This window comes from Filicampus tigris, chromosome 7 (genome assembly GCF_054856515.1).
Source record: "Filicampus tigris isolate MCC_2025a chromosome 7, RoL_Ftig_1.0, whole genome shotgun sequence".
Taxonomy (NCBI): Eukaryota; Metazoa; Chordata; class Actinopteri; order Syngnathiformes; family Syngnathidae; genus Filicampus; species Filicampus tigris.
The window spans coordinates 7,814,555-7,833,281 of NC_141223.1; the positions used below are offsets into that span (position 1 = coordinate 7,814,555).

The 18,727-nt window shown below is 42.6% G+C and overlaps 1 protein-coding gene across 1 annotated transcript in view; it reads right to left on the reverse strand.

Annotated features, from left to right (window-relative positions):
* The window catches only part of pde2a (phosphodiesterase 2A), a 144,840-nt gene extending 135,832 nt beyond the window's left edge, over positions 1 to 9,008 (reverse strand). Inside the window, exon 1 of the mRNA XM_086035626.1 lies at positions 8,242 to 9,008. Within this exon, the coding sequence (XP_085891752.1) occupies positions 8,242 to 8,300 (59 nt within the window). The 5' untranslated portion in view covers positions 8,301 to 9,008. The remainder of the gene's footprint in view (positions 1 to 8,241) is intronic.
* Between the last annotated feature and the right edge of the window lie 9,719 nt (positions 9,009 to 18,727).

Genomic DNA, 18,727 nt, shown 5'->3' on the forward strand with positions numbered 1-18,727 from the left:
TGCCAAGTGCGCAAATTATTTTGGATTTCTCCAAAATGAGCCATGGAGCAACCTTTCAAAGTAAAACGACGTAAAAGTCCGTCTTTGTGACAGTGACTCTCCTCTAAGTTTGGCTACAAAGTGAATAGAGGGAAGCCGCCACAGGAAGTAAATAAAACAGTTAACCCAGTTCTTTTTTTTTTTTTTTTAATGCGTTATAAAATGAAATTCAACATCCATTGTTAACGCTTTAACTTTGACAGCCCTAGTCATTTTTAAAATGAATTTTCTGTCAGAGCTATGACTCTATGGATGAAACGCAGACAGCGTCCATCTTTGGAGCACATTTGGTGCCATGACTGAAATGAAGCGCTACCACTGGGCCAGGCTCTATTTCCTCTCCAAGACTGCGCACGCAGTGTCAGACCGGGGCTTGTAAACCGTCACACGTCGGGAGGCGCCATGATTCAATGCGGTTACCATACACCTTAGCTTGCCGTGACAATGGTGACAAAGCGTGGCAAAACGCGCATCAAATACGCCAGACGTGATAAGACTTGAAAGGACCATGAGATGCTGGGGAAATTCATATGCTTCCCCTCCCACTCCAGGCCAGGTTTGGTCAGGTTTTGCCGCATTGATCACGTTTTACTATGGCCGACTACGTTTCTTGCGCACCGTGACTGGCATTTGCTAGTTGGTGTTTTGACAGTTTGAAAATCTGGCCTGGCATCCGTGCAATCACATTTGGCTTTCCCGCCCGGTGCGTTGTCACAAATCCATTCTGTTCTTCATGGTGGCCCGAAATGTGATTGCGGTGGCTTCCCGGAAAAAATCATGTAAATGTAGCATTAGCAGAGAAATCCAGACTTTCCTCTCCCCGGCCACTTCAACGTGACAACTTAATACAGAGAGGATTCAAAGCCATTCATACTGTAAATTAACTGTAAATGTAACTGTTTACGTGAATGTCAAGATGTAGCACAGAGTACATTCTTCGTTGAATTGATTGGCGGGTTTCACAACGTAATCATGTAAAACTACAGCAGGGCTGAAATGAGTCCTCGAGTACACTGCCGGTATGAAGAAGTCAAGCTAACCGTCCGATAGTATAGGCCTACTATGAGTTTCCAAGGTTAAGTCATTCACTGCCATTGACGAATTTAATTGTCTTTTCACAGTACAGCCATTCAATCCCATGAATTTATATTTCTTTCAAATTTTTTCAAACATTAGGGTAAAAGAGGGTCTGAAAATGTCTGGCAGTGAATGAGACAAAATAAATCCACATATTGTGCAATACTAGCCTTTCCCTAATTTGTCAGAAGTAGAGCAAATTAAATGAGTGAAACCTTTTCATGGATGGAGTTACGTATTTCGATTCTTGGTTGCTCACTGTGCGCGCAAAAAAGAAAAGGCAGAAAACATTCGTCACACTAGAAAGGCACGCGGGTGTGGACGCAATCACCGAAACATATCACAGCGTGGATTGAAAGATGAATGGACAAGCTGATCAAAAGAGGAAAACATTTCAATTAGGATTGGTTTAGTATGCCCATCAGTCGGGGAACCTGTGACACCATCAGTTGCCAGGCAACCTTCTCTTTGGATGAAACACCTGCCCTTTATGTATCAGACCATCTCTGCAACCTACTCCTTGGATGAAACACCTGCCCTTCATTTGTCAAACTATCACATCTTTGTGTCTGGGCAGCTGGGATTTCAGTGCGGCAAATTTTTCATTGGTTCGAATGGTGCAAAGACAATGACGAGACGGACGGCTGAAACGAGCGGCAAATTAGGTGACGCGCGTCGCGTCAGTCGGAAATGACACCGTTGAGAGTCGGATGGCATTCCACGGGATGATTGCGCGGATCGATAGACATCCAAATAGTAACATACGTACAATGATTACACGTCACACGGTTTTTGTGTCCATTCCGTAAATGTCAACGGGGTAATAAGAGAACAACATTATGCAGTATTATTCGTGGACTCATGTCCATTTTTTTAACTGTAAGCATTACAATGGTCCTGAATGTCCTGGATGCCACTGTTACAGCCCGTCAGTTTGCTTTATCTCTGTGTGAGTCAATCAATAAGAGCAATGGTTAACAAAAAGCCCCGCAGTCAAGGCTAGAACGACCGAAAGAAAAACATTTCGTATTCTGCTTGAGGACACGCAGGTGTAACACAAACAAAATCAAGCTCCAGAGACAAAATGAAAGTAATAACAGCAATGCCAACTGCACATGCTCCACAATACAACAATGTGAAAAAAACATGCGGTGAAAGTCGGAGGGTAGGAAAAAAAAATGTTTACAATCTACATTTGTGATTTTAATCACATTGGTTGAGGGTTTTAGAGCCTGATTGAAATTAAATATTGCTCTCTCGATAGTGGCTGTCATTTTAATCTCTTGCTTCTTATCAGCGGCGGCTTCAATGAATATTCATTGTAGTGCGCAACTTGCAGAGTCTCTGAACAGCGGACCAGACATGTGAGATGCACTTTGGCCCTCTCAGTGTTCCAGACTAAAACAATGTGACCTATTTCGCGCAACAACAACACACAGCAACATCTAGCAATAAGGCGTTGAAAAAATATTTGTATATTAAATAAATTCAATTAATTAGAAAATAACATTTAACGGTCATATTTTTGTGTGCGATGTTTTGTCACATTACACCATGTTTATTTCAACCATTTTCGCTCCAAGTCTCTAGAATTAGATTCAATTATATGACGTACGTGTCAGTCACAGCAAATGAGATATAAGCAGCAAAACACGGCGTCGTTGCTGACAAACCCTTCCCCCAAAGTCATTAAGACTCATGGTTGCAACTGATCATTTCATTACTGAGAGAAACTTTAATGCCTGTGTGTGTGGGGGGGCGGGGGGGGGGGGGGTGTCGTGTGCATGTGCGTGCTTGTGTGTCAACAGCACATCGAGATAAGAAAGCTGACGGGAGCTTCTGGAGCCAAAGCTCAGGCCCCTGGAAGCCGTCAACCTCATTTCCTGGTGACACCTACGGATATGCATGCACATGCGCACGCACGTGCACACACACACACACACACACTCAACAGATTATTGATCTGCTTTACCACCTCATTATTCCCGTTTCGCTGTAAATATATAATCGTTACTTATTCCGAACCTTCCCTTTTGGCTCATGAGAGCAACAGATCTGCCATATTTGAAGCCAAAGTGTAGCTTCCTTTTCTTCATTTGTGCGAAACGGTGCTTTTGCGGTGGGCATGTGGTTTCTCTCTTCGTGTTGGACGTACAGTAGAAACCACAAAGTTGAAATCAACACAGTTTACAGGATAACGAACACATACCGATAGTAAACTAAAGTGGCATACAGTAGTGCTAAATACTTTTACTTTATCATTTCATGGGACACCACTGACAAAATGACACTTTGCTTTAATGTTAAGTAGTCGGAGTACCACTTCTGTAACAGTGTAAATTTACTCTCCTCTCAAAATAACAGCTGGCAACAAAATACACTACACCTTAAAAGGGAAGTCAACCCAAACATATTTTTTTCAAGAACATGTTCTATGCAAGCCCACTAGTTGAAACAAAGCATTCTGACAAATATTGCTGAAATAAATAAATATTGCTTTTGATAAATATAAATAGTTTGTGGCATAAGACTGAAAATGTCATCACAACTGCTCAGGGCTCAGGTAATGACCAATAACGGCGAACGTGTTTTCTGAATCTGTGCCGTGATTGGCCGTTACCTGAGCAGTTGTGATGTCCTTTTCAGTCGACAGAAATGACAAAATGGCAGCCCCCTGAGATGGCTAAAAACGGGTGGATTTTGCTGCTTAACTCATATTCCACAAACGCAATATTAATCAGAATGCCGCATTTCAACTAAAGGTCCTGCTGGGAACATATTCTTGAAAAAAATGTTTGGGTTGATTTCCTCTTTAATGTTAAAATGTCCACATTTGACCCAATGTGTCAATATTTTCTTGTTTTTCCACTGTCTTAAGGTGGATGTGAACTCCAAAAAAATTCTTTACAATATTATGTTCTATATAGCCCCACTAGTCTAGACACAATTAATATTGTGTTTGTGGAATATGAGTTAAGTAGTAAAATCTTTGTTGGCGGCCATTTTGCCACCTTCTGTCGACTGAAAATGACATCATAGCTGCCCAGGGTTTAGGTAACAACCAATCACTGCTCAGCTTCAGAAAATAGTTGAGCCATCGACAACATCATCGTGACCTCATCCGCTCCCTTCACTGCGTTAGTGGAACAGGAGAGAGTCCCGAGAGATTTTAATCACGGCAAGACCATCGAGACCACTTTAGATACGGACCACAATCTTTGAAGCTGATGGCGAATTGCGAAGCACGGCCTCGTTGGTACAAGCGGGTCAAAACGGGCAGGCCAACTGAGACATTTGAACTTTTAACCCCTCGCTTAACGAGGAAAATTAAGTGACGCTTAAACATCCTTCAAGGGAGGCCATTATTACATGAATACGTCTTCATAAAGTCACGCGCATTGCGGGGCATTCATATAGTCTGAGAATATATTCTTAAACAGCAAACACGCACTAAATGAAGAAATGGCTGTGTGAAAACTTTGGTGCTAAAGTTGTCAACAGTCCTCAGTGGAATAGTTTTTATGAAATACTTTGCCGCTGTGCCGATGCCACTGTTTTTACTATTATTACTGAAATGGGACATGCATGCAAGTCTGTGAAAGCTTTTCGATCCAAAGTTTTGTTGAAGTGTTCACAGTCTGCGGATGATAAACGTGCACAAACACACTTGGGTTCCTCTCAACCTTTTCTTTCACCGAGACTGTCTGCCTCTTCCGGCTCTGTCGTTTTTCTCACTCTGAATATTTTAGTATTGATGAGGCCATTACTGATGATCACACACCAACGTCAGCATCTTTTTCTTCTGCTGTCAAATAGATACACAAATATATGCCCACTCATCTGGAGTCAGGTTACAACTGCTGCTTGCCGTGTACTTTAAAAGCATTTGTGTGCGCTCGGTGTATTTGTGTGAGAGGGCGCGCGCGTGCATGTGCGCGTTTGGGAACTTCCTGGCAGTAATCCAGTAAATGATGATCGTTTACGAGGCCTTTTTACATACACGCCTAGAGGCGCGAGGACACAAGTTGGCCGCTAAGGTGATGAAAATGACCACAAAAGACTTTAATTGAACTCAAGTGCCGACTGCTGCCAACAAATGAGAGATGCGAGCAAAGACCCGAAGCGTGCGTAATTCTTGAAATTGCACTCGGTTGCATCAATCTGTTTGATGATCAAGGACTGTAATGAACCTTTAGGAATGTGCGGTTAAAAAAAAAAAAAAGCCAACTCTTACAACACGGGGTAACGGCATCGCTTACAAACAGAATATGCTTTAAATTGGCTCTGTTTCCCCATACCATATGCATCTCATGAAATATTCAAACAGCATAGAAACTGTTGGGATTTGCCAAGTCGGAGCATACGTAACATTGGCTGTTAAGTAGTACAACGCCATCGTTCCTGGTGACCTTCAGCGTCTGATAGTCAAAGCAACTCGTGCTCAAGGGGAGCAGGTAACAACAGCTACTGAAACTAATTGTAATGTCAGACCTGGCACATTTTATTATTCGTCAGCAAATCTGCTCGTTTCGGGGGGTGTGCTGCCGAAACTTGATACCGAGCAATCCCCAAAACGTGTGTGCAAAACTAGGGCAACTCGAAGAGAACAGCGGGGGTTATTGAGAAAAAAAAAAAAAAAAAAAAAATTCCTAGAATAGAGACATCAAAACCGGCTATGAGGAAGCCTCATAAGCATACAGTATTTACAGAATGTGAAAGGCGTTTGATCAGCCTCCCGCTTTGATCGCGACAGCTCACCTGAATCGGAGCAGATGCCCCCATTCATTTCGGAGCAGGTGTTCCACGGGAGAATTTCAAGCAGCAGAAATGGCATTTGTCAACGGGAAGGATTTGTTTTAACATTATGTTTAACACGTTGCCTTGACATTGTCAGCATGTGCCCCGGAGGAAGAGCAGGCCAAACGGAACAAAAATAAAAAATAAAGTTGTCCACAACAATGACAATCAACACCAACCAGTCCGCAACTGACAACACACAATGGTTATGTCATACTGCTCTTGGCACATCCACTAGGACACCTTTGCCACTGCAAAGACAGGAAGTGAAAATAAAATTCAATTTGCCACATGACATTTTCTCGGACATCTTACGACAACATTGTGGGAGTGTGTTGTCCATCTCTGCAGAAGAAGTCACTGGCTACATCTACATGGACACATTTATATGGATTAAGAACCTGATCGGAATAAAAATGATTCACGTACACACCCCGTTTGGAATATTCTGAATCAAAATAAAGACTTGGGACTCAGCAAGTCTAATCCAGTATCTCACTCATTGATGACGTAAGAGGTGTTTCCCAAACGTTCTGTATGAACTGGCAATGGGGTCGCATGGACTGCAAGCGCTAGAGTCAACTCATATTTGTGCCTCTAAAGGCCTCATCACTCACTGGGTCCACCAGTCCAATAGTTGGCCTTTTGACCCTTGAATCTCTCACTCACATAAAGCAGTGAAGAAATTAGCTGAGATCTGAGTCAACGTTCGTGACAAGCCACAATATACTTGTTTGTGGCATTGCACATGACTATCACATAAACGTTCATGACTGCATGACAAAAAAAAAATGACTGCAGTCATGAACTTCAAAGACCTTATAACAGACATGGACTTTTAAAAGGGAGAGGGAAGCGAGTCAGTAGAAGCCATCTGTTGCGACTCAGCAAAAGGTAAAATATGTGTTCAGACAAACTTAATAACATGATGACCGTAAAACCATGTATTCATGCATAATTATGAATTCCCCGCAGAGAAAAATTCATATTTTTTTCATGTGTCCCGCCACTGCATCTCTCTAACAATTCAGAATAACTTCATATTTTCCGTTTACTTGAGAACTAGTAACTTTTTTGGTTAATTTATTGTCCCAAACCCCCAAAAATTACCAGCAGACAGTACTTCTACAAATGCTGCAGCTACACTGAACACACAAGTGCATCACGAACCATTGACGCAACAGTGTCACTGCTTAGATCTGAACCATTACAGCATGTGAGCATACATGCCCACTTTTTTTGCTATGAGAATGGTACACCTCAATGTCCAATAATTGCAACTACAGTGTAAGTTAGGGTACTCGAAACAAGGTCAGGACATATCCTGCCAATCCTAAAATTGTAACTCTTGACTCCTACTGCACAATCTATTCCGCTACTGAGATTTAAAACCCTATATGTGGGAAATTCACAGGTATCAAAACATATGTGGGTGGCTATGGCCACCCCTGGCCACCACTTAGCTCAGCCCCTGTGAATAAAAAACAGTGACAGTAGCATCATAGGGGGAAAGTGCGCCAGGGGAGTATGAATGGCAACAGATTCAGCTCGACCTGTTTGTTGTTGTCGGCTACAAGAATGAACAATTTCCTTGTGTCTTGTTCCATCTTAAAACCATGAGCGTGTTAAAGAATAAAAAAGATCTTATCTAAAAACAAACACTAAGGTGTGTTTTTTTTTTTCAGTTGTTATCATTAGCTAATTGAGCATTTTCCGTTTTTTCTAATGTCAAAGCTATGTCCGCACATTGGTTTGAAAGCTAGTTCTTAACATGCGACTGTAGAAGACTTTTTTTCTTCTCTGTACAAGCACTAGTGCGACTTAATGAAAAAGGTGTTTTTCATTGTGCCAAGTTACCAAAATATTCATTTACTTTTACTGCATATGTTTGATGTTGAATGAGTAATTCTACTTGAATTAGTCTTTTTTTTTTGCACACATATCTTCAACTTAAGAACACATATCTTCAACTTTTACCACCTCTGTAACAGTAGGCCTACTGAGATTTAAACCTTTAGCCTAAACGCGTAAAATGTATTATTGAACCAGGAGCCTGCAGGACTCAAGGGAGTGATGAAGTCACATAGTAGACGCTGTGGGAATATTTCAGGGGTGATACAGTGTGATGTGGAGGGCTTATGGGGCTGACAGCTGCCCTCACAGCTCACATGGTGCTGCTGTCAAGGGGGGAAAATGACAGCCAGCCGAAAGATCCAACTCAACAATCCACCGCCACAAGGAGCCATGTGCTTCCCCGGACGCCTCCTTGGGCTTGTCAGAGGAAGTAGCAGCGACACACAAACACACACGTCGTAGTGGCTGACTTACATGTCGGTGGAAGGTGGTTGACTACGGCAGAGCAGCGCGTGTCCGCACGCTTGTCCCATGGCGCATCGTGCCTCGCCACCCCGCTTGACCCGAAACAGCTGCAGTCGCGGAGGGGGAAGCGAAGGATGGCGGGACGGTGGACGATGAGCGGATGGATGGGTGTGTTTGTGTGTCGTCCTCGCTTTATCGACTCCTCGCCGGTGTCCGCCGCTTCGCGGGGGCTGCCGTCTCTCCGGCGCGGGGAACGGAGTCTTAGTCGGTAAGTGATACTTCAACGCTTGTGCACGAGGACATCATGAGGCGAGAGAGAGAGGTAGGGAGATGGAGTGCGCGAGGGAGGGAGAGAGAGGGAGAGGGAGTGACGTTCACGGCCACATGGAAGCGTCAACAACCCGCCACTCCACTGTCAATAGAGAGCCAATTACTTGTGCTGAAATAAAAACAACCCGTCGCGCACACGCAGACGAGCGCCTCCTCGAGTTATTTCTCGAGTGGAACTTTAAACTCATGTGACAAGTGCAACCTTCTGTAATCCTCAAATACATGAATGTGGGTCACGACTTGAACGTCTCCCGGTACTGGCGGCAGTCTTATCGGCTCGTGGCAGCAGCTTTTCATTAAACCACATGTTGCACTTGACTCACACTTGAGTGTGTGTCAATTATGCAGCTCAAAGGTCCAACGGTACCCCTCTTTATGGTCTCTTCACCACACACACACACTAAGACAGCCCCCTTCCATCGACTGACGCTATTGGAAAAGAAACTCTGGGAAACAGACACAGGAGGAAAACAGTGGTTCCCAAAGGTCACACTACGGTACATATTTCCCTATTGCACTTTTATGGTCGTTAGATAAGCACAATGAAACATATATATACAGCATGTTGTTGTTGTTATCCTTTCGGCTTTTACCCTCAGGGGTCGCCACAGCGAATCAAGTGCACGCTCATTGTTCAAAAATAGCCTATGAAAACATATGTCTCACCCTCTAGTGATGTCAAAGGCCGGGACGGGACCAGTCAGTCCCGTTGAAGGACTACCACACAGTTTCTCTTATATAGCTGCACTCGGTACAGCAGGTCTGATAGTTTCTCCAGGACGGTGCGGGGTCTCACCCAATGGCTCATCAGCTTTGGAGACAGGCCCCTCCCCTTCATCGGACTGTAGACCCATACCTGCGCGCCAGCGACAAAGTAATCCCCTCGACAACAAGTCATATTACGCCCCATTTTGACGGATTCCGGCCTCACCAAGAGCTTGGCGAGCCACATCGTGCACGTCCCGTAGATGATCCCGCAGTTAGGGGGCATTTGAGCGCCAGATCTGGATTTCACTTGGGCTGTGACTTGAATAGAAAATATTCTTGAAAAAACGTTAAACAGCAGTCCACCCATACAGGTGTTGTCGATTACTCCCCTGATTAGACCTCAAAAACATGCTGATGTACAAACGGTGGTTGAATGACATCTCTGTCTCTCTTAAGTTAGTTATGTTGCATCTGTTCATCATCATCATCATCATCTTCTCAATATGATGCCTGGGATCCCCCACTAGTTCCCCACATTGCTCCACCTAACTTCAGCTTGAGTGGAGAAGTAATCAGCTAATCAGCCATAATTGCAAACACCTGAGCTAAGGCCTGCCGTTAATGTTCCTGTTGTTCAGAGTCAGTCAACTCAATGTCGTGATGTTTATAGCAGACTTTCTTTTACCCTCATTTTCACATGTGAAATGAATACAGTCAGACTGTTTTGGTTAGCTGCTTCCAAGGCTCCTGGCGCTGCTTTTGGGACAATTAATGGAAACTGATTACAGTATTGTGCCTTTTACGCTGCTCGCCAAGGCAAAATGTCACACAGTCCCAAAACTCTCAAAACACAGATTGGTGTACACTCCAGGATTTGAACAGACTAATCAACTTTACCAGACAACTTTACGAGTATTTTACGACTTTTAGAGCTTGAAATTGACAATTGCTAACCATGTGTTCTAGAATCTCGTCTTCCAGTTGTCCAAATTTACAGATGCTAGTCAAGCACCGTAGGTCATCAACATAGGTCATCGGATTTTTGTTGTCTCTGGTGAAAGATAATCCACTATAACGCTCTGTGGAACAGCAAATATCCAGCCAACAAAGTGACACAGTGTTCACATAACGGTACTTCGCACGATAAAACAGGAAGTAAATTGGAAGTCCGGCATACAAAACAACCCTTAGTTCCATGATGGAATTATATCAACAAGCACCACACTATGGTCACACTGCAGGGCGTGATGCCCAATTCCTATTTTTTGTCAAATCTGTTCTTTTGATGTACTCGCTCACATTACAAAAACAGATGTGACTTCTAATGTGAACGCAAATGCGTCCGTGATGTCACACGCATGCGCAAAAAGCACAAGGTCGAGTGACGTGCACCAAAATAAAAGACATCACGTGGCGTAGTGTTTCGAGAAGTAAATCTGTTCCCGCGTGTAGGGGCTCATTTTATCATCTCATCTCGCCACAGTAATGAAGTGGGAGGAGGTAGAAATATTTTGTGAATATGAGGCAACTCCTCGATCTCGTTTAATCGAGATGTCGACCAAAGATGACGTCACGTCATGGACGCGCATAATGAATGAACCGTCTGCGTGGCTAAATTACTACTTTCAACACAAATGTCCACTTTATGCTTCATGTTTGAAGTGGGGTTAAAATAAAGTCAAATGTAAAGTCAACACTGTTACTCAAAACAATTCAGAGTAATAGCCGGTTTTCAGTAGTCTCCTGAGCTCTCTCTCCCACCCGCACGGAGCACATATTTGGCTTTTGATGACGTAGAGCTCGGATGCGTACGGATGATTTACATCCACATACGAAAGAGGCCCAAGTCCATTTGAAAAAAAATAGAATTGTACTGAAAAATAAAAATCTGATACATGTCGCATATGGCCAAAAAAAATCATAATTGAGATGCAGTTTGAACGTAGCCTTACCTTCACCGCTAGCTTCAGCTAGTTCAATTGCCGTGAGGAATGCCTTAGAATTGCAACCAGCGATGTCATTTTGACGACAAGAAAAACTTTTTTGCGACCATTAAAACGGTTGGCGTCTGGCAAACACGTTTGTGTGCGACTTCGAACGAACACTGACGAAAACATTCATTACGTTGGCAAACACTTGCAAGCCTTTGCCGCTGAGTGTGAAAGCACATAAGACTCCCGAGTTGGACACGTTTGTTTGGATTCACGCAAGGTGCCAGAAGACACTGTAAGAAAGTCGGAGAATAAACTTGTGATTTTAGTTCTCAAGAATTGAATTCCAGCGTTAAGTGGAATGCGATTTGTTGAAAACCAAGACAAGAATGAGTGCTTAACCAAAAATGAACACTAAGTTGCATTGGAAATTCCTAAATAAACACTCTTGGCTCCATCCACTGATTCTTTTGGATGTCTGTCCAAATGTGGGAGGCTGCTATTAAAAGGTGCAAAGAGCTTGTACGACACTGCATTTAGGGTACAGCAGACAGTGGGGTTATTTATAAGTTGTTGAGTCTGGAGGAGATTCATGCCATAGTCTAAACAAATCAAACTGTATGTTACTCAGATGTCATTAAAACATGGAACTGAGAAAGACGTGAACAACTCGGAAAAAACATGGCCAGATTAAAGGTCCTTCTGAAAAAGAGAACACAGTAGTGTGAAAAAAATAATAATAAAACAATTGGCACAAGTCTACTGAGGTGTGAAACAAATACAATTCCTCTTTTTCACAGTAAGTGGGCGAGCGCGTGCATGGAAGAAGAACTGGAAAGGGTTCAAAGCTGAATCCAGATACAGTGAGGATGTTGGCGTAATTTGAGGCTCCATGAAAAAAAGGACTTCTGAAAATTTCCCCACTGTGGGATCAATAAAGGCATTCTTAGGCATTCTTATTGTTTAAATTGAAGTCAACCCAAACATATTTTTTCAGGAATATGTTCTATGCAGACCCACTAGTTGAGGAATATGAGTTAAGCAGCTAAATCTAGCCATCTCATCGCAGCTCACCTGTTTTCTGAAGCTGAGCCCTGATTGGTCGTTATCTGAGCCCTGAGCATCTGTGATGATGAGAAGTAACAAAATGGCCGCCCCCTGAGATGGCTAGATTTTGCTGCTTAACTCAAATTCCTCAAACACAATATTCATCAGAATGCCTTGTTTCAACTAGGGGGCCTGCATAGAACATATTCTTAAAAAAAATATGTTTGGGTTGACCGCCAATTTAACGGACTATCTTTAGTCAATGATCAAAATATTTGAAAGACTGATCTCAGTCAAGGAGAAAATTTAATGAGAATGTCCCCAATGATGTGACTCGTGCTACACAGCTTTTCATCAGTTCTCAAAAGTGTTTTTTGTTTTGTCGTTAAATGAAAACCACTATCCCTAAATTCAGCGATACGTTTTCGTGACTAATGGACTGGTCTTAGTTGGCGGTAGAGTGGCACAATTAAGGTCAAACACTGTCTTCTGTGATTATGGTCTATTTTGAGTTGTTTTGTGAATACTTTAAACATTCCACACACACAAGAGGAAAAAGAAGTCGACCCATTTTAACATCCATCCATCTTCCATATGGCTTATAAGACAGACACATTTAGCCTTTTGCCTTTGCTGTTGTACAACAAAACATTTTTGCATCAATAATGAAGTACTTAGCGTCATTGTGTGACTGCCATAAACCAGACCCACTGACAGAGGGGATGACTAGTTAATTCTGTACCCTGCCAAGCATTCGGGGTTTCTTTTGCATCCACCTGATTTGACGCTCAAACTCACTCCGATACAGTGCATGCCAAGCGCCATATCTGCTAAGCACAGAAGGAATTAGCTCGGCTGGAACACACATTATCCATTGGTGCGTACGCCCTGCTGTGATTAGATGACGTTTTCTCAGAGCTTCACAGGTGATTGCCTCCTTATTGTCAGTGTTTACTCCACATTGGGTGTTAAAATTGTTCTAAACCCCAATCCTAAACCCTAACCCTAGTTCAACAGCCTTCTCCTAAACCATAAACCCAGTTGAAACCCTACTCCTAAACACTAGTTTGACACCCTACTCATACACCTTAACCCTAGTTTTGACACCCTACTCCTAAACCTTAACCCTACTTTGACAACCTACTCCTAAAACCTTAAACCTAGTTTCACACCCTCACTTCAAAACGCAGCGAGTGCCCTGAGATTGGTTGGCAACCAATCACGGCTCACCAGTTTTCTGAAGCTGAGCCGTGATTGTTTGTTACCTGAACCCTGAGCAACTGTGATGTCATTTTCAGTTGACAGCAAGTGACAAAATGGCCACCCCCTGAGATGGATAAAAATGGATGGATTTTACTACTTAACTCATATTCCACAAACACATTAATCAGAATGCCATGTTTTGTCCTATAACAATACGGAATGCTATAGATTCTTCAGTATTCCAAAAGCATCGGCCCAAAGGGGATATTGACGATGTTTAAGTCATGCCGTCTTACAGAGGACAGGTTGACGAACAGAAAACCACGTCTTGCACACTGTACATGCAATCACTTTTGGTATTTGACCAGACGTTTTCTTGAAAAGGGAGGAATGGATTTGATAGGCTTTTTCCTTAAGAGAGCAACTTTGCTCAGGTGAAAAGGATAAATGGCCTTCCAGTAACTCAGGACAGGAAGGGGCGACATTGCTCGTGTGCTCGCAGTGTCTTCAATAAAGTGCAGTGAAGCTTATTTTTATGAGGTGGGACATTCCTGCTGTTCCAGATTGTCCTCAAACAGTCCTTGTCTCGTAAATCATATGATGACCTGCAAAATGCTGTAGTTTTCAACTCTCTTAAAATGTCTCTGAAACTAAAGCAACACATCTATGTGAGCCTGAGCAGGCTTTCCCTTCCCCGAAAACCAGATTTCTTTACTACACTAAAAATAGAATAGAGAAACTCCTGATTTACTGGGTCTGAATGAAATTAATTGACAGCATAAAGGGATCAAATCTGGAGCACTATGTTTGAGATTGAGTTGGCTCACTAGCCTGGCTTCAATTCCCACTCAGTGATGGTGTGAATGTGAGGTGAAAGGTTGCCTGTCTCCTTATGTGTCCCGTGATTGACTGGACCGGTCCCAGCCTTGTCTGCCAGGCCTTCTTGAATTCCTTGAAGGATTCGTCAGGCATCATCCACAGCTCCGTCATCATGGCCATCCTGATGTCATCCATGTTTTCAAAATGGGCTCAGGGTATTGTGAGCAGGTGGGTTGGTTATGGTGGAGTATAAGTCGCACCAGTATAAGCCAACGCATTAAAGCGGAAATCAACACAAAGACATTTTTTTTTTCAAGAATTTGTTCCCAGCAGGCCCACTAGTTGAAACACGGCATTCTGATCCATATTGCCTTTGTGGAATAGGAGTTAAGCAGCAAAATCCACCGCTTTTTAGCCATCTCAGGAGGTGGCCATTTTGTCACTTCTGTCGACTGAAAATGACATCATACTGCATCAGGGCTCAGGTCACGGCCAATCACAGCTGACCTGTTTTCTGAGGTTGAGCCGTGGTTGGTCGTTACCTGAGCAACTGTGATGGGGGCGGCCACTTTGTCACCTCTATCCACTGAAAATGACATCACATCTGCTCACAACGACCAATCACGGATGACCTGTTTTCTGAATCTGAGCCATGATTGGTCGTTGTGAGCTGTTGTGATGTCATTTTCATTCGACCTAAGACAAAATGGCCGCCCCCATAGAAAGTGTAATAGGTCTTCAGTGCTTACTGGCATTTACAGGCAGCCTTCATAAATTGTTTAACAACTACAAACTGACTAGACTATTAATCATTCAAAGGTACTGCCTGATGGGTTGCTATCGTTTCGCTCCAGAATATCAATTGCAGGTATCGCTCGTCATGCACAGACTACACATCTGCAGCGCGTGTTCAGAGTTACACGGGTAGTAAATATTCTGGACTAAAAAGTGGGCCAATTAAAGGGTCTTCAGAGTTGTTGGGGAAACACAGCTGATGAATAATTTGTCTTTACCTGTCCTTCAGTTGGAAGTGCTTCCAATTACACACAAGAGACCAAATGAGACAAGGCTGGCTGGCCTGTCGAGGTTTTTCAGGATTTATGCTCATAATTAAATCAATTCTATTTGCTAAAAGTTATAGACGTACATCAACTTCCACCTACTTGGTGTTGTCAGTGCTTGATTCACTTTGAGTGCCCTGAGATTGGCTGGCAACCAGTCCAGAAGTGGAGCCCGCATTTTCAGGAGAAATGGTCGAAAATGGATAAACGGATGGATAATGGAGGGGCAAAATATTAATAAACACCACTGTATAATGCTGTGAAGTGCTAAAACCCTAAAAACTACTGCACAAAAATAAACATATTGTTCATTCACACCTCGCTGAACAATGCAGTTGATCTGGCCTCTGAAAACAAAGTGGCCTGAAACAAACAAAAAAAAAAAAGCAGCTTTTGTCTCGCTTTTGTTCCACGTTGTGCTTTTTAGACACTTCTCGGTGCGTGTTTCTATCCCTCTTTATCATAATCCCATCCTTTCACTGCCTGGGCTCTCTTGCATCCCTGCTGGGTGCTAATGGCCCGCAAGCCATTATCCCTAGTATTTACTCTCTCCCTTTTCCACGGATGCACGTATTCTCAGTTCTACCAAACCATAATCAGCATCAACTTAATCTAAGGCCTCTTTACTTTTCCCAGGTGGTTTTTATCAGTGACATTTCTCAAAACGAGTCCACATTCGGAATACTTTGCTCCATCGGCAGACATTTTTTATCCCTAACGTTTGAAAAAAAAATTGGAAAAAATATAAAGTTCCTGGTATTGAATGGCTGGACTGTGAAAAGACAAGTAAATTCGTCAATGGCAGTGAATGAGTTAATGTATATGTAAGAGCGGTCTTCTCTCAGCAATTAGTCGGGTTCCAGTATCTTTGTTTTATACAGTATATCCAATCCGTTCCTCTTTGTCTGAGGCTCAACATTTAAATAGTCTGCATCAGATCCGGTTTAGTCTTGGCTGTGTGAAATAGTCCAGCTCTCATGGCTTAAATCAATTTCATCACAATATTAGACATGTTTATGTTTGTGAGCATTTTCCTGCATCGCTCAGTATGATTCCGAACCGAGGTGACGCTACCCCATCTCCTCTAACCGCACTGGAGAACATCATGTTAATGACATTGTCGGAGAAGGTGAACATTTTTTTTAAAAGAGCCAAATGGATGTCATTGCAAATCAGACCTTTATTATTTAAACTCCCGCATAAAATGGATACAAATAAGTAATAAGTTCCATTGAGGCTTTAGCATGCTGATGTAAATAACGATTCGACAAAGTAGAGTAATTGAAGTGAAGTGTTTGAACGGTTTACAGTCACGTACAGTTGTAAGATGATATGCAGAGAAAGAATCAATCAAGAGCCCAGTCAGGACCATTAGTCGGTCTGAATTACAGAGTCACAACTATAAACTGAACGGTTTGTTTTGGAGACCTCGGGCAAAGGTACAATGATGCGGCGACGACAATTAGTTCTTTTGAAATGGAAACTTCCCTGAAGCTGTGTTGTGGAAAACTTGCCTGCGTTATCCAACAAAACCTGCAGTGTTTAAGTTTAAGTTTCAGGACCAAAACAGCTGACCATAGTTAGTCATGCATATGCTGCCTGACACCGACATCATTTCTGCAAGGAGACTTTGTTCAACAAGGCCTGTTTTTTTTTTATTTATTTATTTTTTATGCCCGTAGTGTTGTTGTCAATAATGTCACATGTATTATGACAATTAATTTGCAGGGCTCAGGCCAGGCCAGTGCACCAGACCAGTGGTCCCCACCGGTTCATGATAGTACACATTTTTTGTGTATCAGCTCAACTCATCGACGGGGGTGAAAGTGGTGGCGTGCTCTCCTACATTCCCGATCAGGACATTTTTGCTCAGATGCAAACAAAAATAATCCTAATTCTCGATGTATGTGCCTCTGCTTTTCTCGCAAAAACACAGACTTACGTAATTGACCGTATCCATTCTGCAGGTGTGCTTAATTGTGACTCTACTCTCATCAAAAAGCAAGCGCTGGACCTCTTCAAAACACCGCGAATGGTTTTACAAATAATAGCTCAAAAAAAGACGGACATTGTAGGTATGACAGTAAAGAAAATTAGGGCAACTGTGCCCGTGGCTCAATGTCAATTGACTGCAGGCTTATGTCACACTGTTGCATAACAACTCGCTATACCCATCAATCAATTTTCTATAGTGCTTGACCTCATTTGCACTTGACCTCCGGGTGATCTGCAGCCCGTCCCAGAGGACTTTGGTCCTATACGACATTCAAACGATTGCCAGCCAATCACAGGGGACGTACTGGATAGACAGACAATGATTCACAGTACCACTCAATTTCCGGTCTCTAAAATTAACCTAAAAAGCATGTTTGTGGGAGAAAGCTGTAGTACAGGCAGAAAACCCCATGCTTGACATTTAGCTTGCTAGGTTGTCGTAGGATTAAAAAAAAAAAGTTTTTCAAAAAAATGTTCACATCGTATTTTGCAGCAAACCCATTGAACTCCAGGTTCAACTTACTAAAGTCGTTATAGTGGAAGTATAAAGTAAATTGTAGTAGTATATCATGAGTGCCACTTTGTGTAAACACCTATTTTTTTTTTTCTGGCGATGTGTTATCAAATTACGGACATGGGACTCGATTAAAGGGTATTGTGTTGACAATCTGACAATCGAAGCTGATGCATTTTAAGGGTGGAAAGAGCTCAACTCATTCACTGCCAAGGACATATTTATTAGTCTTTTCACAGACCAGACATTCAATCCCAGTAACTTATTTATATATATATTTTTTTATTTTTTTCCCCTCAAACATTAGGGTAAAAGAGAGTCTGAAAATGTGAATGACTTAATTACATGTGTGTGTGTTGTTATGTTACAAAGAGGAAGTGGCTGTGACCGCTATATTTCACCACTCAAAATCCAGCCACACACAAACGACAGCGCAAATCTCAATCAAGTTATTTATTTTATCCCCGCGGTATGCCGGCAATATTGTAAGTGGTGAAATCTGGTGATTGATTGTAAAGGGAAGAAACTAATGACTCTCGAAGTGAGTCAGTGTTTGACCGTGCAGTTGGACCACACTTCCTGAGAACCACCCACGTGCTCATTTGCAACAAGTGGGGTAGTTTTTCCAATTTTCGCTGGATTCAACATGTACCTTTTTATCTAGAATTGCTCACGCGGAACGAGTTAGCCCAGTTAGAGCGCACTTTCTGAGAACCACCCGCCTACTAAACACTGGAACATTCATCTTTTTAATATTCGATCCACGTTGACCCCACAACACGTTCGATGCCTTTTTGAGAAACACCTCTGACACAAACTGAGCTTGTTTCATTTTATTAGGTCATTTCATTCCGGTGTTTTTTAATGCATAGCGTTTTATTGGTCTT